The 22,407-nt window shown below is 40.4% G+C and overlaps 1 protein-coding gene across 1 annotated transcript; it reads left to right on the forward strand.

Moving 5' to 3' along the window:
• Positions 1-397: 397 nt before the first annotated feature.
• fntb (farnesyltransferase, CAAX box, beta) lies at positions 398-21,627 on the forward strand. Its single transcript, XM_042504107.1, has 12 exons — positions 398-601; positions 1,942-2,006; positions 6,766-6,838; positions 8,454-8,545; positions 11,114-11,260; positions 12,837-12,920; positions 13,628-13,714; positions 13,828-13,957; positions 17,758-17,890; positions 18,410-18,521; positions 18,745-18,859; positions 21,189-21,627. The coding sequence occupies exons 1-12, from the start codon at positions 503-505 to the stop codon at positions 21,354-21,356; spliced, it is 1,305 nt and encodes a 434-aa protein (XP_042360041.1). The 5' UTR covers positions 398-502; the 3' UTR covers positions 21,357-21,627.
• The last annotated feature ends 780 nt before the right edge of the window (positions 21,628-22,407 follow it).

The raw sequence follows: 22,407 nt of genomic DNA on the forward strand, positions 1-22,407 counted from the left end.
TTACAATATCCATGCACTAAAAAAAGTAAATTTCTTATAAGTGAAAAACCGACTTTGGCAATAAATCTTTTTCTGAGTCAGACTAATAGTTTATTTTGAAAGCTAAGTCACATCACTTCTGGTCCTGTTTGGTTGTTTTTGTGGCTGACTTGACGCAAATCAACGCGTGCGGTTGCGTCGCTTCTTTCGACGTCAGTGAAATAACACCAATGAGAGAGTGGGGATGAAATAAAACCGGGATGCACCCATGTACTCACTCGTTAATCCACAATTTATAACAAAACTTTAACGACCGTCCGTGTGTGTTTGTGTGCCTTCCATCCGCACAGTGAACGAGACAAGTTTGTTCCCTTGGAGACGCCGTAGCGGGCGGGCGTGCAGTTTCCGCCCACTCCAGCCTCAGCAGGAAGTGAGCAGAGTCCAGACAAACTAAACTATCAAAACAAACTGACAGCTCCGCGTCCATCATCTCTGCTGAAAACCGGGTCCCAGCATCACCACCATGGACGGTGTGCCGACGCCTCTGCGGTGCTTCAGTGAGCGCCATTCCGCAGAGATGTTCGTGGATGACGCCGTGGAGACGGTGACTTCGGTGGAGCAGGTGAGCGGCGGCACAGATTAGCTCCGTTAGGTAATGTGGCTAACGCTAATGCTGGGACTGAGCGGCAGCCCCGCGCTCTGGATGGAGGCGCGTCTGCGAAAGTGTGACAGAGATTCAGCTCTCTCTCTCTCTCTCTCACACACACACACTTTATTTTTACACTCGTGAATCGATCCGCGGATTAGGAGAATGATCGGGAACTGGTTAGGGTTCATTTGCTAGCTGGTTAGCAAACTTGAGCGTTTAGGTAGCTAGCATTGTGCCTTAATGAGATTATGAATTACCTTAGCTTTTAGCTAAGTAACTTAAACAGTTAAGCCTGAGTACAGCCAATGTAAATTTAGTGTAAGACCGTTAATGACACCAGGAGTAAAAGCTCTATTATCTATCAGAGATCTAATGGTGTGTTTTTTTTAGTCGGCGTGTGTGTGTGTGTGTGTGTGTGTGTGTGTGTGTGTGTGAGAGAGAGAGAGAGAGAGAGAGAAATTCATTCAGGACGGCAGCAATTAACCCTTTGAAACCCTAGCAAACTGGCTTGATTTCTTACAAAATATGTGAAGAAAGCAATACGCATCTTAACAAGAAATGACTCAAAAGACATAAGTATGAAAGGTTGGAAGTATTATTAGAAATTAGCAAGAATAAATGAAGAAAACAGTAACAGCAAAAACAGTCCTGAAAAAGTGCTGGACTAAGATGGAATAATAAATATTAAAAAAATAAAAACAAACATACAGCACTGTGCAGCAAAAGTCTTAGGCCACCATAGATGTAATGACATTATATATATATATATATATATATATATATATATATATATATATATATATATACAAACAAAGACTACAGAAAACATGTACAATGCATTGAAACAGCTAAAAGGTCAGAACAAAACGTCTTCTGACTGAAGTCCATATTCACTTCCTCCTGCTCTTTTCAGATATGAAATACTTATGTTTGTTTACTGAACATGTCCAGTGGGCTTTTTTTTTCTTGTTTATATTTTATTTTTGTTGTCTTATTTTATTTTCCGAAATACAGATCTTAACTGCATCCATAATTATTATCCAGTCAGTGATATATGTATTATTCTGAAATAGGTAATTCTGCATATAAATTATATGAGTATATTATAAAGTATATAAATGAACACATATGTTTAATGTCTGTGATGCTTGTATTTTTAAGTCTGTTGCTCTCTAAGTGAACCATAGCTCTGCATCTGACTAATGATAACGAGCAGTTAATGAAAAGCTGATGCTGTTGTTGTCTTTCATTCAAGATGACCGTCATAATGGCTGTTTACCCTCTCTTCTTTCCTGTCCTTTGTTTTTAACTAGAAAAAAGTGGAACGCAGCATTGAAGAAGTCATCACTGTTTACAAGCAAATACACAGCTTACCACAGTGAGTATCCAAAGAGAAAATATGTTGCTGCAACTGTTTTTTAAACAACAAGCTCCAGAAATGGTAGCACAGACAGTGGTTAGGTCTGTTCCCTTTTGGTCTTTTAATTTTCCCTTCAGGAACAGTAATCAAAGAATTTTTTGGAGTCAGAAATGGAATATACAGAATAGATTAATGCATTTAATTTAATTTTCGGTTATCAAAAAATAAAATACTAAGAAAACAAAAACGTTAAACTAGTCTTTTTACATTTCTGGAACCATACGTCGCCCTGTGTAAATAAATAAATAAATAAAAAACACTGCTCAATGCATGGGCACCAAAATGAAATGAGTATATTTAGTAAATTTGTGCCAAGCGTGATCTCCCAGTTACAATTCCTTATGTGTTCATTGCTCAGGAGGTTTTTACACATAGCCAAAATATCCACAGAGGTCTCTTTCTCTCCAAAACAAAATGACCAGGTGATTAAAGCCAGTAATAACACAGAATAAAGCATTAAAAATCTGTTTCTCTAACACTGTTTTAGCTCTTTGCAGACAGGTTGCTTACCTGCTGATGTGTGCTCACCTGTTTTCTCTGATAACTCCAGACATCCAGGAGGTTTTATGGGAGCAGAATTATCCACAGGGGTCTCCTCCTCTCCTAAAGAAAAACAGACCTGGTCATTGAAACAAATAAAACACTGAATAAATCAATACTAAAAATGAGTGTTTTTCTGATGCTTTTTGGCTCATCATGGTGGGGCTGCATAGGGCTATGTAGATATAAACGACTCATTCTAAGGTTAAAAAAACAGGACAATTCTTATTTTCAGGTGATGATACACTTAAGAAACATACTTATAATATTATCTGCCAATATAACCCCCTAAATCCGACATACTGAACCTTTACCTGAGTCCGTCTATGAGAGAGAAGTGCATTGCTAAACTGGTTGTGCACTCTTTCAAGAGAAGAGGGACTGCCTTTTCTCTGTTTATGAAACTGAAAATGAAGTAGCATTGCTTTCACTTCAGGCTTGACTGTTGTCAGATATTAGTACAATAATTGTGTGAAATCAGGACTCTAAATTGGCCCTCGACATGTAGTAGTATTGTGTAGTATATCAGCCTTCATACAGTATATAAACACTGAGTCTTTTCAAACCCATGGTACCAAACTGTTCAGATAACGTGTATCTGAAGTAACGAGGCACGTCTATTCATCACACTCATAATGCTGAATACATTTTGCCGCCTTTATGAGACATTTCCAGGAATGCTGCTCATTGGCTGTCGCTGGTTTTGATCACCTGCTGTGTGACTGTAGAGATGCTGCATGCTGATGTATGGTGGCTGTTATCTAAACGACGTGTTGATCGGCCTACATACTTTGCTCCTGCTATCAGCTGTCATCAGTCTGCTCTTAATGGGGTGACTCATCTCATTTCTATGACAACTGTGCAGACCTGAATGCCACCGCCATCACAGTCGGTGGGGAAATGTACTACTAGAAAATGAGCGGTATTTATCAGCAGAGGTCATGTGTTAAGTGCTGATCATGTGTTTTCTGTTTGGACTCTGGAATGAATGCAGGGTTAGTTTTCATCTGTGGGATAAAGTTAGAACAAGAGAGGTTTTTGAAAATGACTGCAGTCGTCTTGCATGCTTTACTATGATTTTTTGCAGTTTAATCAGAAATTTAATGATGCAAGTTTTTTTTTGTTTTTTTAGTTAATGGTGACATGTACGCAATTTCCACCCACATCTGCCAGATGAAATATATAATACCAATATTACTGTTAATCTTATTTTTTATATTCATATTTCTTTTGCACATAGCAGTGAAAATTAATCACTTTATCTGCTTTTTATTTGCACATATACACATATATAAAAAAGGCAGTAAGAAAGAAAAATGGATCATGATTCAAGAGAGAGAGGAGCTCAACAATGGCCTGCGTCTTCTCTGTTTATTGTAAATAGAAAAGATGCTGACTTTAAAGCAGCGTCTCTCAGGTAGGGTATGGGTACCTCTAGGGGTATTTTGTAGTAAAAAACAAACAAACAAAAAACTGTCATTCCTAAAATAATTATACTATAATATAAATACATTAGAAATTGAAATGTAGGTTTGACAAACCACATTTTATATTCAATATTCCTATTATCAGTGCAGTTGTCAGTTGCCTCAACAAATGCAACAATGTTTACATTTTCTTTTGTTCACTGTGTGTTTCTAGCGGTGCTGTTATGAGGTGGTAAGGGAGAAAAGCTGAAAAATTATTATTTAAAAAAGTTGAAAAAAGTTTTGGGAACCACTGCTGCATTATTTACCCTCAAGCATCAGAGTGTTTGCCCTTTCTCATTCAGATGTTAGTCCTGCTAAACTTGATGCTGAAATTATAGGTTTTATTTACATGCACACTCATCTGTAGCAGGTCTGCCCTCAACTTTCTAACCGCTGAGTCAAAGTCTTGTCTGAGGAGCATAGCTGCTGTGGGTGGACTGGCTTTTAGCAGCTTAGCACTGGTCCTGTTGTTTTGTTGCAGAATGGCAGCGATGAAACCTTGGGCAGCGATCTGTGATTAACCCTGTGTAGGCAGGGTGTAAACACAGTCGTCGTAGCGAACACTGCACGAGGAGGGCAGGCAGTAAACGGGACTGGGTGGGTGGTCGCGAGGGAGGGAGGGTCAGCTGTCTTTGACTCACTGACACACACACACACACTGTCATGCACCTGTGTGTGTAAGGAGCTACAGATGCAGATGAAAGTTTCTGTGGCGCACAGTGACATTAAAGTGGGCGTTTTGGCATCCGCTAGAAATTTCCGTCACTAACTGACATTTTATCCAGTTTTAGGACATCATTTTATGATCCACTTTTAGGTTTTTGTCGCTTTTACCCTCCAGTTTAAGACAGTTTAAACATTTTTAGTAATCGGCTGCTTGGATCTGGAGTAATTTCTCTCGGCGGAGGACCTGAATCTGCTCTGATCTCTGCTGAAGTTAACGCTGTGGACTCCCGTCTGTGGAGTCCTCGCGTGCAAGTTTTTATTTTGTGCCTCTGCAAATCTCTCGCCAAACCAGGAGTAGCAGGGATTTAATACACACTACATGCCACCACTCACCTCGCCATCCGGGTGTGACCGCTGTTTTTATCTGACCCGATCCATCTCAGAGCTGGAGGTCTCCGGTCTTTCCTCACTCAGGGATGAAGAAGTGGTCCTTGATTCCCTGGTTAAAGTTGGCGCTGCGGATCTAGACTCCACTATCCCGGTTGACCAGTCCCACGCTGAGGACCTCTGTCAACAGCAGGGAGCGAAACCAAAGAAAATGTCTTCACAACATATCCGAAAATCCTCAGCTCCACTTTCAACCAGGAGCCCTGGTCCATCGTGCGTAGGAACAGCAGGGGGGAGAAGTCCCCCGTGCGTCCCTCTCCAACCTGTGAAGTTCAGACCACCAACCGGTTCAGCATCCTGGATGAACAGGACTTCCCCCGCTGACAGAAAACCGTCCAAACTCGTCTCCGCTGCCGCCACCTGCACCAGTACTCCCGGCTCCGGGTGCTCGGTCGGGCCGCTTGGTTAAAGCCGGCTCCACTCCCCCAAAACCGGCTGGCAGTCATGTAGCTCCACGGCCTGTTAACCTGATTGTTGGTGACTCCATCGTTAAATATGTTTTAAAAAAGTCCCTTAACTCATTGTTTACCAGGTGTTAAAGCTGCTGCTCGGCAAACACCCAAATGTTCATAACGTTATAGTTCACGTTGGCATAAACCGACAGCAGTCTGAAGTCCTAAAAGAGGATTTCAGTCTTTTTAACGAGCTTAAAACATGAAAGTCCATCTTCATTTCAGCCCCCCTCCCCTCGAGCGTTTCACTCGGCTGCTCTCTTTGCATACCTGGTTGTCACCTTGTCTTTTATAGACATTTTAATCTATTTTGGGAAGGAGCTCATTTCTTTCACGGCGACGGTATCCACCGTCCCCGACCCCAGCGTCCACGGCACTTTCAGCAAACATTTTCCACGCAGTTAGCATAGCCTCTGTGACTGACCGCTAATCACGCCGCTACCCTCGCGCTACACACCGGTCACTAATTGCACTTCTTCGGTGACCCATTCACCTCCTGTCAGCACCACTAGCTCCCCCTACAGCCCAATAATGGTCCTAACGCTCCAGAGAGCCACACTAGCCCGGTCTAGCCTGCATGTCATTTTCTCAATACCTGCCGTAAGAAAAATAATTTAATTCCAGTAAAACCAGTTACCATTGCCGGTCAGTATCCCCTTGTTTCAAATATATCAAATGTCGCCTCAAACCCATTAGATCTGTATTCTTTTAAATTAAGAAAAGGCTTGGGTTTGACGCATGTCAATGTAACAAAAAAAATAGAAAAATGGAGCACATTGGTGTTTTAATATCTCAGTCTGAACCGGTTATCCTTGTTTTTACTAAATCATGGTTAAAAAATAGTATCAGCGATGCAGAAGTGGCTGTTAATAATTATAATTTATCTTAGTTTTAACTAAAGGTTTGAATGAATGAAAAAGGGAACAGTGTTTTACTGATGCTCAGAATGTTTTTATGTGCTCTTCAATAATTATATAAAAACTTCACTTTTTGCTAGTGATATGAGGAAACTGAATTTTTTCCCTTTTTTTGCAGTCATACATTACATCAGTGCTCATTCATGCTTTGTATGTATCGGGGATACTCACCTTCAAGCTGCTGCCTGTTTCTGAATGAGCCCTCTGTCTTGTATTTTTTCTTCAGGCCGACGTTGTTGCGGGAACAACACTACCAATATCTCAAGAAGGGCTTACGTCACTTATCAGATGCCTATGAGGTACAGTATCACACCTCCAAAAAAAAAAAAGTATCACACCTCCAGCGAGCAAGGAACAAAGGGTTGTAAATGAGCACCAGCCAAATGCTGGTAAAATATGCAAGTGGCTGCTTGATTCGCTTCAGTCACCAACCAAAAAACAATGGTAAACTATTGAGGAGCTGGTAGATTTTGAAATCCACCAGTTACATCAGCTCAATTTTAATTTTATTTTCTCCGAGGGGCAATTTGTCTTGCTGCCAGGTCAAAAGCATAGTACACAAGGACATGAATACATCAAGTGACAAAAAGAAACCTATATAATGTCATCGCTAAAACCGTCATCATCTGCCACAACAGTCAAATGGAAAACTACTCATCAGTTAGGTCGATGTGGGCATTTAACACCTAATGGGCTTAAAAAACAAAGTATTTTTTCAGCTTGTTACACCAAGCCTTTGGATATGTCAAGCTCCAAATTTTCATGCAGAGGATAAAGAGGGCACTTAAAATATCTTAAGCCTTAGAAATTTCTCTCTCACAGGAGGTAAACAAAGACATTTGAATGAAAATTAATTGAAAATAATCGTGATATTGAAAAGATTAAATATTGATATCATGTTAATGATACACATATATTGTGTAAATAATCCAGCACCCCTTAAATAATTTCCAGTTCTTTCTGTTCTGGCTTTGTCTCCCTCCCCCAGTGCCATCTGGTTGCCTTTGCACTATTAATTGTAATTGCTCTTTTTGTACACTTTTGTGCAGTTATGGTGACAGACTGTCTCCCTACAGTCGTTTATTGAGTTTAATTCATTTGCCAGAGAACAAGACAAAATAAAGAGGAGTCTGACTAATAGCATTATTGTATTTTCAAAATGTCTATAAATGTCAAGATAATATTGTAATTGGGAAGACTTTTGGCCATGATATCTGATATAGTTGCAACGTACATGTTGAAATGTGTATAATAGTGACATTTAATGAGTCCTCCTCTGACTTTCACTTAGTTCGCATTAGTTTCTGTGTGTCATTAACAGCAGGACAAAGGGACATTATAACACTCACTGCCTCTGAATGACCGTCTCTCTCTGCTTTAAATAGAAATACTGTTGTATTCACTTTGCAAAAAATATACTTTCCTGCTCTGGGCAAGGTCACCTCTCTTTTTGTGTTTTTACTATTCTCTACTCTCAGCAGAAAAGAGAGAGCAAAGCACTCGTTGTGCAGCCAGCCCTCATCATTTCAGTGTTTCCTTTGATTGGCAGCAAGTGTGTTTTTGTGCAGTTGCGTTGTGCAGTCGTCGTATGTCCAATTCAAACAGAGCAGCACTGTTGCAAAGAATGAAATTAGAAGCTGAGTCACATAACAATGTGATAAAAGAGCAGCACATCGCTCAAATTGTTTTCACCATAAACACCATCATTTATCAGCTCCATCATTTTCCTCCTGTGGGCTCGATCTCTGCGGCTTCTGTTTACTCTCGCCTCTGACTCTGACTGACTGATCTCACCAGCTCATTTACTGTTATAATTGGTCATCTGATGCGCATCTCATCATGTGATGTGTGTGTGTGTGTGTGTGTGTGTGTGTGTGTGTGTGTGTGGGTTGCTGTCTGTCCATGTGTGGGTAGTGTCTGGATGCTAGCAGACCGTGGCTTTGCTTCTGGATTCTTCACAGTCTGGAGTTACTAGAGGAGCCCATTCCTGCTGCTGTCGCCTCTGAGTGAGTCACACACACACACACACACACACACACACACACACACACTCACACACTCTCACAACTAGGCTGCTACAGAGGGGCTCTGCCAAAGACTTTTATTATTTATTACCCTTGCATAGTTCTCATAATTACCGGAGAAGAGCAAATGCTGCTGCAGTGCAAAAAATGTGGATAATTAAACACAGCAGCTAAACACAAACTGTTCACATGCAGAAGTGGTAGTTCAAAATGTTTTTTATTGTTTCATACACTAAAAATATATATCACAAGTAATACAATACAAGTGTCCTACCCACATGTACTTAGAAGACACTATATTTACACCAGTCCAAAGGTTCACATGTTAAAGTAATAACATCAGGGTTTCTGCGGATCCTTAAACAGTCCTCAAAGGCTTTGAATCTATTCATGCAAATATAATGCCTCAATTATTATCAGTGGAATCCCACATGCAGAGTGAGAAACACAAAATTGCAAAAAAACAAACCTCGCCAACAAATTCTCCCAGTTCTGTTCTACCCTCGTCTCCAAACAAGACAAAAAAAAGTCATGTTTCATGTTACAATAAACATTTGGGCAAGTTTTTTTTAATATAATCATCCCGCCAGTCTAAATTACGAGATAAAAAGGACATTAAACATTGAATTAAGATATAATGAGCGATAGTCCATCATCTCCACTTTTCCAGTCCAGCATTGATAAATAGTCAGGCTAGTGCTGTTAAATCATTTCTTGCCGTTGTAGTTTCCATAAATAACAGCAACAATGAATCTTAACTTTCCTCTGTAATCAGACACCCACGGTAATTAATAGTCACGCTGTTGATGTATGAAGAAATGAATGCTTCACCCCAGTCATGGTTACTGGTAATTGTGATTAGTCTGTAATGGCAGTTTTGAGCAGAACAAGCAGGTGTATTGTTTTAGACATGTTTATGCAGCCGTGACTTCAAACGGTGTCGGTTTTATTGCTACCAAAATGTCATTTGATTAAATTACTGCCAGTCGAAAGTAACACTCAGCAAACCCCGTAGTGAGCATGGATGCCAGGCTGCCAACCCACACTCTCATTATGACTGCGAGGCGTGCCAGCACACCGGCTGGCACTGCCCAGCGCCAATGTGACGCCCTCGTGCTCACACACACACACTCTCTCACACACACACACACACACACACACACACACACACACAGGCCCTGTTCAAGGATTTCTAACAATGCAACCTACAACAGATCGCTTTCTCCATCCAATGAAACGTACACTGTTCTCAGGTCAGCATCGACACCAGACTGGCCGGCCAAAGTTAATGTAGGTTTCACTTCCAACTCAGTTGGCTCACGGCAGGCTTGCAGTTTTGTGATTTCTCTCCATGGCGGAGGATGAAGAGGACATTTATGAGGAAAGCAGCTCGGTGCACAGAAGCTGGAAAGAAATGAGACTGTGGTTGAGATGATCTGTGCTCGCTGCCACGTAAGCTAGAAGCCAGCGGTGCTGATTTAACAGCCTGCTGATGTCCTGCACATCTGACATGCAGCGTTACGGCTCTGAAGATGTAGTGCGCAAAACGTGTGTTTATAAAAAAGGCAGGTATTACGCTTTTCCTTATCTTCTGTCATATATATAATATTAAAGTGATGATGTTCATATTAAAATGGTCAAGTTCTAAGTTCTCAGACAGGTCTATTTCCAATTGTTTTTTCTAATTTCGAGACAAGCTGACATCAGCTCATAATAGATTTCTTTATATTTTCATTTGCTGCAGTCTCACTACCGCATGCATTGACGTTACATACACTGCTACATGTAGCTACATGCTAACATCAGGGGAAACATGTAATTTTTATTCATTTCTCTCTGATTTGGGTGCATATTCCTGCTGCAACATGTCTGCTTGTGACAGTGTTGGTGTAGAAGCTGTTACTGGAGATTTTTATCGGTAAAAAGATCTAGGGATGCACAAAAAAAGCGGTTTGCCCATGTGAGGTTTTTAGAAGACAAGTGTTAGCATGTGTTTTTGAATCTTCAATGAAAATTTGCGTGCATTTTAGATCTTTTTGAGCATCATTAGGCTACACTGACACTGAAATCTGTCCTGTACAACCTCTGATAGAAACAGAGCAGCTCCATTTGGGGTTAGTCAAAGAGAAGAAAGGATTACTCAAACAACAAGACATTATCGCTTTAGTCACCCATTCAGTGTCTTCCACTAAATTATGCAAATGTAATATTTAGAAGTTGTCTATTTGTATGAAAGTAGGGAAAGTTTTCTTTTATTCCTTTTTTCAACACTTCATTAGACAAATTCTTTTTTTTAAAATCTGTCCTCAGTCGCTTACTTGCACATAAAAAATGCAAATCCTCATGTTTAATGCTCCCATCTTCATAAATCTGTATTGGGTACGGTTACATAATCAGTGCAGATGCCTCAATCAAATATGCAAGACACACTTTTTGTTGTCTGATATTTCACTATTAGTGTAGTAAGATTCGCTGTTAATGTATCTGTCTGTTTGTTTAAGTACAATGAAACAGTTTTTGGTCATAACTTTTTGATCTTCTTCTCTCCAGTGTGTGTCAGTTTCTGGCTCGTTGTCAGAGCCCAACAGGCGGTTTCGCCGGGGGACCAGCACAACATGCCCACCTCGCTCCTACCTATGCTGCTGTCAACGCCCTCTGTATCATCGGCACAGAAGAGGCCTATAATATTATAGACAGGTACAGTGATGGTCAAACAATCACAGATACCCTGCTGTCTTAACACTACGCCAAGATGGAAAAACTTAGAGTTAAAGAACACAGAAGAGATATTCAAGAAGATTTGGTCCATAGTTAGTTAATTGTTTTGTTATAATACTCCTTTATACTGTGGATGCTTCCTCTATAGATATTTTAATACAAAAATGCAGCTGGGAAGCAGAAAAGCTTTTCAGCTGATTTTACTGAGCGTGAGACAAGAAATGTTTGTCTATAGAAAATGTAATTCAACTCATATTTAGAGGAGCTGTATATCTGATGTGTGCACAATTCACTAATATAATTTTTTGGTGATTTCTGGCTTACTGCTTTCAGTCATTAAAAAATCCAAACACGTCAGCAGCTTTGGTGAAGAGCAAACATTTTGCTGACAGCAATACCCGAGACTCTCGAAAAAATCCCTTCAGATGCCAAGATCAACAATTTGTGATGATGCCTTCATTGTAGAGCGATAACTCTGAGTAACACGATGTGCTGTGGATAGTAGAATACACACAACACTGTATACATCAAATATACGGAGCCCGGGGGTGTTAAAGTACGTCACAGGTGTGCCAAAGGAACTTGGCCACAAATTTACCAAAAGTGCATTTGGCACAATCCTGACGTACTTGGCAGGGCACACAAAGGTTCGCTGTACCCCCCTATTCTGGCACAAGTGTCTGCAGTCCCTCTCATTCCCTGCCAGCAGGAGACTTCTTCACCAAGAGGAGAGCTGCTGGCCATTTAAGTCGGCAGCTCTATCAAGGCGAATTCAGGCAGTGCAGACCCCACCGCAGGCTGGTGGCCAGTGGCAGCGCTGGGTCTAACCTGTGTAATGGCAGCAACAGAAAGTTTGGGTAGTGAAACTGAACCGCTGGACGCACTGTGCTGCTTCTCTTCTCACTTATTTTCTGCGCACAAATTTTCCAAAAACATGGGAATGTTTTAATTAAATAGAGGTCACAAATTATATAGAGATATCTCAAGAACGCCCAGAGGCGTTCTCCATGTTTAGTACAAATTTCCACTCATCACAGTGTTTTTATCCTGAAGTTACATGCAGTCTGAATGAAACTGCTTCAGGTTATGAATTTAAAAAATGGAACAACAGGGGTGTTTGTCAATAATATTAAATCAGTTTGACATTAGTATAACGATAATCATATTCACATGTCATTATTCAGTGGCTCTTTAATGGTATTTGAAACTCATGTATTCATTAAAATCTCTTTGGGTGTAATTGAATTTTTCTTCGGACACTGTTACAGTTGTGGGAGAATATTACAGACATAGCTAGGTGGTGTTATATCACCAGAAGCTAATTATAAGAACATGTAGAGGTAGTGTTTACATGACACTTCATTTTCTGCACGTATATCTGCATAACTGATTTCTTTGTGTTGACTTTTATTATGAAATTAGCAGTATTTACTTACCCTCCACCCTCTTCCTCTGTTTTTTCTCTCGCCTCACCTCCTTCACTCCATCCATTATCTCCCCTCCTCCTCTCCTCCTCTTATCCCCCCGTCTCTTCTCCTGTGCCGACCCTCTCCAGGGAGAAGCTGTTAGATTTCCTAATGTCAGTGAAACAGCCAGATGGCTCGTTTGTGATGCACGTCGGAGGGGAGGTGGATGTCAGGTGAGAGCCCAGAAGATAACGCACCACACAGGAAGACAAAATCACCAAAATCACTGTCACGATTAAGAGCAGGTTTGGAATCCACAGTCCTATTCATTATTGAGTATTTGCTGTGTGACAGTCAGCACATTTTACACACACATTTGCACATTTAGTCTCTTCCCCAAATAAGTAGGACATTTTTTTTTTTCAAAAAGTAAGTCTTCCCTTTTATCTCCATCTCCTTTGTATTTTTTGGCTCCTTTGTTCCCCTTGAGTGTTGATAAAAAAGAGGAGATATACCCACATCCCTCTTGCGTAAGAGTGGATTTATGTTATTTGAGTTGTGTGTGTGTGTGTGTGTGTGTGTGTGTGTGTGTTTCTGGCTTTGGATCTACTTTGTGTGCCAGTGGATTTTTAATAAGCAGCTTTGAGGTATCGTCTTCTGTTTCAACAAAGAACCTCAAAAGTCAAAGTTACTTTTTGGCTCTCAGAGGAGGCTGTTATCGGTTGCCAACCAATTAATGTTCTGCTGTCATTATGCATTATTTAAACTCTTTTTTTTCTCTCAGACGGGTTTGCTTATCTGTTACTGTCCTGTGAAAACCACATATCGTAACTGTTTGTGTGGCCTGTTTTAAATTTCTGAAGTAACCCTGTGGGTTTTTTAAGGGTTTTATTATTCATTTGTTGATCCATATCAGCCTGTGTTTCCTCCTTTTTCGTAGGAGTGCGTACTGTGCAGCCTCTGTAGCGTCGCTCACAAACATCATCACACCTAAACTGTTTGAGAACACGACCAACTGGATCCTCAGGTACAACCCACCGCCACGGCGGCCTATTACTGAATATTAAAGACTGTTTCGTGCCTCCGTTCATCCATAAATCAGGCAGCGTGTTATCATGTGTTTATTTCCTCCATGTCCAGCTGTCAGAACTGGGAGGGCGGTCTGAGCGGAGTGCCGGGTTTGGAGGCTCACGGTGGCTACACTTTCTGTGGCACGGCCGCACTCGTCATCCTGGGCAAAGAACATATGCTGGACCTCAAAGCGTTGCTGGTGAGAAACTCTCATTCACTCCTGACTTTTACACAATCACAGATTTGCAGGTGAGCAAACTAGAGGTTTTGTTGTTAAGTTCCCTTCAGCCATCGAGAGGTTTCTCTTTTTGTCCCCAGTCAACTGGGGAATGAAAGACTATGGAAAAGACTTCAGTGCTGATTTTTTTGAGTATTGAATCAGATCTTGACCTTAATCAAAAGTAAAGTTGAAATGTGGATTTAGAGAATAGTGAGACCCTCTAAATAAATAAGTAATAATTAACATTAAACAGGATAACCTGGAACTACTTGGCTCGAGATCTAAAGACAAAAACAAGATGCTATCAGTATCAGTCACAACAGAGCCTTTGTGTTGAAGCAATATCCGTTTTATGGGCTGCTCACCGCTGTGACGGGCCAAGCAGAAACACACGGCTGTGATAAAAATAAAATCTTATAACCAAGAGCAAGATTTCATTAAGTAAAGCGGCTGATAACGCCTGCTGGAGACCTATTTTGCCCTGAAATACAACACAGCCTTAGTCTCTTTCTTGCTTATTTTGATCAGATTTTGTCCTAAATGTGTGGCCAGTAATGTTTTCTGTCCCTCAGAACCATCCAGAGACGCAGCTGTGAGAAAAACCATGACATTTCTTTCATTTTAGTTGATTATGTTGCCACCAGGCTCTCGACATATCAGAGGACAAAGTTCCCATCAGTTTTCTAACAGTGGCTTGAGTTGTCACCATTTGGGATACTCTGTTGGTCCATGTCGGGGTCAGAGCAGCAGTCCCGAGCTTTAGTTTGGGTAGAGACTCTGAAGCAGGGCAGATTTTTCCAAATTTTTGCAATTTTTGGATGATTTTCCTGCTGGTGCATGTCCGCTTGTATTTTAAAGTTTTATTAGTTTTTTTTTTTTTTGTGATAAAGACTGCCGCTACTCACCGCCATTCCCTGGCTGCAATGACAGTGCAGAGATGCTAAGATATGGAGGACCCAGAAATGCTGACCAATCAGAGCAGACTGGGCTTTTTCAGCAGTGAGGCTTAAAGAGACAGGCGCCAAAACACAGCGTTTTAGACACGTGCTCAATCACAGACAGTAAAAGGAAAAGTGTTTTTTTAACATTAAAGTATGTAAACATGTTTTATCTGAACTCCAGATGCAAGTATGAACCTGAAAATAAGCAGAAGAGGCCCTCTTTAAGTTTGTATGTGACTGTTTAGAAAATCTGTTCCCAACATGCTTTGGGGCTGGGACTAACAGATGTACATGATCAGTCAACCAGTCGTTTAAACGTGGCTAATCCACACCAGCAATACTAGGTTAAGGATTTATTTTGCTCAAGAATAATGATTTCAACAAATGTTATTTAACTGTTTACTGAGTTGTTGTCATGTTCTGTAGGACAGTGTGCCTTGTTTTTTCTTTTTTTCTTTTTTTAATTTAAGACTAATGAATTAGTCTTACACAGTTCTGGACCAACATCCACTCAACAGCCAGCCAAAGTCACAGGTTAATAGATTGCGCTTGCTTAAGTATCTGGTGTCTATGAAACCCCCCCCTGCAAATATGGATTCCTGCCTCAGAGGTTTAACCTGAGTGTCAGTGGAGCTGGAGGTGCCAGAGATGGTCTTTGGTGGTTCAGCAAAGGTTGTAAGTCGACACCAGGTCGAGAATATTTACAGCAGCATGACTCACCTCCTGTACACTGACACATCTGTCACTGTCCACAACAGATACGTGTCAGAGCAGTTGATACACAAAGTCCTTTAGTGTTTTATAGTGTGATTATGCAATAGAAAATTCGACAGTTTTCGAGCCTTTATTTTCCTAAGTGGCCGCACCCAGTGGCAGACAGATTTGCATAGTGAAAGCAAGGCTCAAAGAGAACCGGTCTAGACGCTGATGGTGTTATTATTCTTTAGCCTTTATATTGTGAAGTCAACATTTACTTCATAATGATAACTTAAAGCAAAAAAACATGTAAAATTTCCACTTGTGGTATGATGTGGTATTTGAGTGCGTATGAAAAAAAAACAGCTTTCATCAAGTTGTCCTTTATTAAGTGATGAGTCACGCTGAATAAATCAACCCCAGTTTCATCTCGGAAAGAATAATTTAATCATCCACATTTGTTTTTTTATCCAATTTTACTTTTGTTCCACTTTCAGGGACGACAATTAACAATCGGCTGATAAGTGCAGACATGAATGTGTACAGCGAATACAAGGCTGCAAAAACAGCTGACAACTTAAAATGACAATTTGGAGTAGGTAGATGCAATTGTCTCTCTGACAATAATTAATCAGTTCCAGGTGTTTCATTTGAATATCAGAGTTTTCACCGGCATTACAAAAACAATATTACATATTGCCTGTCGTGCACAGAGACGGAGAGGCAGCATAATTCCCACAGCGCCGTCTGACCAGTGAGTGATCTGTCTGTCTGTCTGTAATCAAATAAAGACGGCACTAAACTCAGCGGCAGCATGAGGTGACATCATTCAGAGCCATAATCTGCACAGTAGCCATCTTCTTGGTATCAAGTTCCCGCCCAAACGCCTGTCCGACCAATCGCGTGCAACACTATTGATAGCGAGCAAACCCGACGTCAAGCCCCCTTTTTATAGCATGAAATAACTAATTCAAACTTATCAGAAACACAAACACTTAAACAAACGTCAGCGTAATAGCAACTTCATTAAAGGACAGAAACCATCTTTGGGAAAAATGTATTTGATGTGTATTTACTCATTAACATGCAAGGTTTGTAACCTTTACTGCAGCCAGACACCAGGGGGAGATTAAAATGTTTTGGCTTCACTTTTGGAGAGCTGTCATGCCATCAATCTTTATTGTACAGTCCACAGTGGACACACACACACACACGCACACACACACACGGCTGCAGTGACCTCAAAGCGCTGCCATCTCTCACTGGCTCACAGTGTTCTTCTTGTCGTTCGTCTCTTTCACAGACTTTTGTGGCACCATTTTGTTTTTTTACTTGGAATTTATTGCATTTTTAATCTGTGTCAATTTCAGAGGGGTTTGCACATGTGCACTACTGCAAGAGGAATATTATTTTAACAAATGTATACAAAAGTTTTAACTATTGTTAATGTTACTTCAGTCATTCCGCTGCTACCAACCAAGAAAAGAAAAGTTGTCATGTCACAGCCTTGTTATATTAATCTTTTAAGAAAAATATAAAATGTTACGCCCTTAATGTCAGTTTTCCCTGTGGTATTGATAGTGGTATCTAAAAAATTTTTTTTCAAGTTATTGCGTCAAAGTTAGAACTTCCAGTGTCATAAAAACACTGGGAAGGATTACACGCCGCTCCAGCTCTGTTCCTCGAACATGCTCGACCTCCTCTGCGTCAAACTTTTTTTTCTTTCTTCACTGAAACACCTTTTTCCTTCTTCAGGTGCTGAAATGAATCCCAAAACTTGTGATAATGAGCTTAACACAATGTCCCTCTTCCTCACAGACAGACTCGACCCCCAGCTGATATTAAACCCAACATTCAATTTTCACTTAATCCAAGCTGAGCAGACTGGATGTTCACCAATTAGTGGTTTCCATGGCAACAATATGGCAAATTCTGTCCCGTTTTGAAAATAATAAGACATCATCTTCATCCCTTCTTCTGTGTCTCTCTCTCCTTTGTGACCCTGCGGGGCTTCAGCTCTGTGTCTGGCAGCGTTCAGGGCAGACGCCGTTACACTCAGTTATTAGATCAGAGTTAAACAAAGTTTTCAGGGGATTTGCACGTGATTGTGTTGAATGTGTGTTTGTCATGTGTCCTCCTCAGCGGTGGGTGGTCAGCAGACAGATGCGATTCGAGGGAGGCTTCCAGGGCCGCTGTAATAAACTGGTGGACGGCTGCTACTCTTTCTGGCAGGCAGGACTTCTGCCTCTACTCCACAGAGCCTTATTCAAAGAAGGTACAGTGAGCCCCGTGGCTTTCTCTGAAGGGACAGTTCACCCCCAGAATCAAAAATACATATCTTTCCCCTTACCTGTAGTGCTGTTTATCACTCTAGATATTTTGGTGTGAGTTGCTAAGTGTCGGAAATGTCTGTCATAGAGAAAAAAAGTCTGCCTTCTCTCCAATACAAAGGAACTCAATGGCGCTTGGCTCAAAAAAATGTATTCAATTTTATTTATAAAGCCCATTATCACAAAACACACTTTGTCTCAGAGGGCAAATGCCTTAAGTGGTAAAAACGCAGCTTGTTTCGCTGCCGCTGGCTGCATCGCTCTCCCTCCTTACTGGACTTGTTTCAAAAATTGTCAAAAAAGTCACTTAGACACAAGAACGTGGGGAAAACGGACCAGTAATTAAAGCTTTCCTTTGAATCCTGACTTCAATTTGACCCTTTTTGTTTTTTTATTTTTTATTTATTTTTTGTTTTTAAACAAATGTGTGAAGTTTTGTGTTTGGCTGATTTGTGTTTGTGCAGGAGAGTCGGAGCTGAGTCGGCAGCGGTGGATGTTCGAGCAGCAGGCCTTGCAGGAGTACATCCTCCTGTGCTGTCAGAACCCAACAGGGGGCCTTTTGGATAAGCCTGGCAAGTCAGTACCACACCATCTGGACACACACACACACACACACACACACACACACACACACACACACACACACACACACACACACACACACACACACACACACACACACACACAATAAAGGCTGGTGGCAGCACCCACACTCTCCACACATTCAAATGTAATTCCCATAGTTTTTCACTCCTGCACATTATTTACTCTGTCCTGTATTCTGTCTTCATGTGTCCAGATCCAGAGATTTTTACCACACGTGTTACTGCCTGAGCGGACTCTCCATAGCGCAGCACTTTGGAAACATGGACCTTCATCATGAGATGATCCTCGGCAGGGAGGAGAACAGATTGGTGAGGACTGCAGCAGGGCTGGGAGGGAGGACCGGCTGAATGAGGGTGGATTAATACAGACATGGATTATTTATTATCAGGAAAGGATTCGATTTTAGTAGAAACAAAAAAGGAGCTGATAAGATATCTCAAGATATCTCTAGTATTATTATTATTATTATTATTATTACGACTTCTCATCAGTTCAAGAAAATAAAAGCCTTGGTGCAGCTGAAGTAATGTTAGGTTAACATGAGCTTCAGTGCGTCTTTATGTTTTTTATTATTTTAAACACATTAGTTTTTAACATCCCTCTTTATAAATAACACTTAAAATGTTGAAGGCGATAGTAGAAGAAGTAAAACCATACTTAGATGTTTAATTTTTACCTCTTTACTTAAGATTTCGTCAAACTTATTTTTTCTCTTTTTTTTTTTTTACTTGCTACAAAATAAAAGAAAACACTGACAATAAGAAAGATCTCAGGTGTAATAATGAAACTGTGGATAGAAAAAATGGACACAAATAATTATGTGATCATTTGGCACTGTTTGGCCAAATTTCTTATTTTGTATTTTTGAAGTAGGTTTGGATATTTTGCAGTACAAATACCCATTTATCCGTCACTCTGATTTTACTCCTCCACTAGCTCACAAACTGGTTTTCATGCGCTGTCAGCTGGCAGGTGGTGGTTTGAGAAATAGTTGGACAATTTGGAAAATATGCGTATTCAGTTTTGCTGAGAGGGTACATACCAATCCCCTGGTTGGGAATCTCTGGTTTATCACACTCTGCTGCAGGAGCTGTAAGAAAAGCTGAGCAGCTGAGCAGGCAGCGGTGCAGTCTGCTAAAAATAATATTTATTTTTCACATGTAGAATATCCTGTATCCAGCACAGAGCTTTCATAGCGTACAGCATTATAAAAAAAGAAAAAAAAAAGTCATAGCATAGTATGTCATCCACAAAAGCAAAAAAAAAAAAAACCCTAATGTTGTAGTATGTCCTTGAAAATAGCATATAAAGTTAATAGTTTAATGTGTCTGATAGTCAAAGAGGAGGGTTTCTTTCAAAAACATTAATGGTTATGTTGATGAAGAACTATCAAAACATTTTTTATTCCCAATAGTTGCCCCAAAAAATACCAGCATTAGTCAGGCTTCTTAAATAGTTCTTTTATTTATTACCAAACAACATTATAAGTAATTAGTTTCAATGATTTAATGGTTAGAATAACAGAGTGTAATCTGCAAGTCCTTGAAAATGAAAATATATATTTTTTAATAAGTATCATTTTACCCATAAAGCTCGCTTTCATTTTTCCGCCATGCGGTTAATTAAACTATTGGCTTTTTTTTCTGCCATTTTTTTCAGTTTACAGATGCATTTTCAGACACATTCAGTCAAGAGAGCATGATGCTGTTCCTCTTTTTTTGCACCTTTGAATGAACTACATGCCTGAGATTTCCTTCAGATGGTTTGAGGGTTTACTTCCTGATCAGGTTGCATTTGGATGCAAATATAAAACAAGAGTCTGACTGACGCTGGGTGGTGCTGAGAATGAGATTGCATGTGGTTTTACTCGAAGATGGCGGTGGTTTTAGCTTTATTTTCCTGTTTCCTGTTGAATTACTGGCACTTTGAGTTGGTTACGGCAAGTCTGCTCCTACACATGCACATATCACCTCTGAGATTACAGCAGATCATTCTGCATCTTATCAGTAACACAACATGTGTTATCACATCTATAGTAAAAGTGGCATAGTAATTATACTGTCACTTAAAAAAAAAACAAAAAAAAACAGGAACATGTTCAGTCTAAAACATCAGCCGTGAGCATTGGTCTCTTGTTCTCTTTTTTCAGACGTCGTCAGCGACGTGTTGACTCAACACTGGAAAGTTTGAGGCTGCATTTGTGGCAGTGTTACATTAGACAGCGTTGCACTGTTGTGTCCCCCACCACATACTTACAAAATACAGAAACGGGACAATAAAAACAGATGTTTTTATTTACGTTTACACGGCATTGTTCATGTTTACGAATGTTATTGTTTAATAAATATTGGGAAAATGTCATTTACGTACGCCTTCATGCCGTATAGAAGTGGATATTTAACAGATCAGTTTTATTCTGACGTAATCAATCACAAGTCTCCATGGATAGTGGAGCACAGTTTGCGCTGTACTATGATTAAAACAGACTGTATAGGTAAAAACATAACTGGAAATACACCCAAACCAGGTTAAGTAAAGGTGTTGGAAATAGAGCTACTTTTTTGGCCTAAGAGGAGGCTTAAAATAAAATATTATGTTACAGCAGCAGTCTTATTTTCCTCTTGTTCTCTCTCATAGGCTCCAACTCATCCAGTTTACAACATTTGTCCAGAGAAAGTGGCTCAGGCCCTGCAGCACTTTCTCCGCCTGCCCGTCCCGGACGACAACAGACAGCCAGGAGCCTCTGCTGACGACAGACTGTCGGACCCCGCCACTACCTCTGGTCCAGAGGACCATCAGTCCTAGTTAGTCATCAGTGGAGACGTCACTGTGTGTGAACCAGCCGCCTCCGGGGAACGGGCTCAAACCAGCGAACAGCAGTCAGCAGTCTGATGTAGTCGAGCCCTAAAATAACGGTCAGAGGGTCGGCCGTTGGTAGAAATGAAGGCTGGAGTTTAGGAGGAGTTTGCCTGAATAAAGGTCAACAGTTGTGTGCGGGCAGCTTAGCATTCAGCTGATTTTTTTGTTTGCAATGCCTAATGTTTTGATTCTCTGAAATAAAAGGGAAAGTTGGTAAGGTTTCTGTATGACCTAAGTTAATAAAACTTTATATAGAACTTTTCATAATGGCGTTTTAAAATGCTTTACAACCTTCAGACGCTCTTTTGATATATATAATTCTACATTCAAAAACACGATGTGCTTCACGTGACTACATTTGTACTGAAATTTTATTTCATTCATGATCTGTAATGCATCCTGACTATTAATTTATGCACAAATCGTGCTAATACGTGTAAAGTTATCGTGGAATATGAAAATATTCAAACCACCTGCAGGACAGCACAAGTGATAAGTTTTGCATTGAAAGACAACCACCTTTTTACTCAACCACTGAACAAATCAGCTGATTCTTGGTCATTGTACGCTTTTTTCCCTTCTTTTAGCATAAATTGAATACATTGGATATTTGACATTTGTCACCAATGTATGGGAATTTTAGTTTGGAAATTAAGAGAGTAGCACAGGGTATGGCAAGTTAACTTTAAATCACAAAAGTTCACAACGGATGGGCCGAAGCATGAAATCTACACAGGTGCAGGTAGTTTACTGACGACCTCTTTAACTTCACTCAAGGCCAGAAACCGGCCTCAAAATGAGGAAGCAAAGAAAGGGAGATTTTAAACTTAAAATAATGCCAACAAGTTCACTGTTTGGAATACAAGTCTGAAATTAGTAACACATTAATCTGCTACTTTCTGTTTTACTATCTAATACTTTAAATAAAGTTGTTCAGGAAGTGAGTGCTTGGCAGCCTGGGACTGCAATCTTGAACATCTACAGCAACAAGGCAGAC

This window comes from Plectropomus leopardus, chromosome 16, assembly GCF_008729295.1.
Source record: "Plectropomus leopardus isolate mb chromosome 16, YSFRI_Pleo_2.0, whole genome shotgun sequence".
NCBI classification, from domain to species: Eukaryota; Metazoa; Chordata; class Actinopteri; order Perciformes; family Serranidae; genus Plectropomus; species Plectropomus leopardus.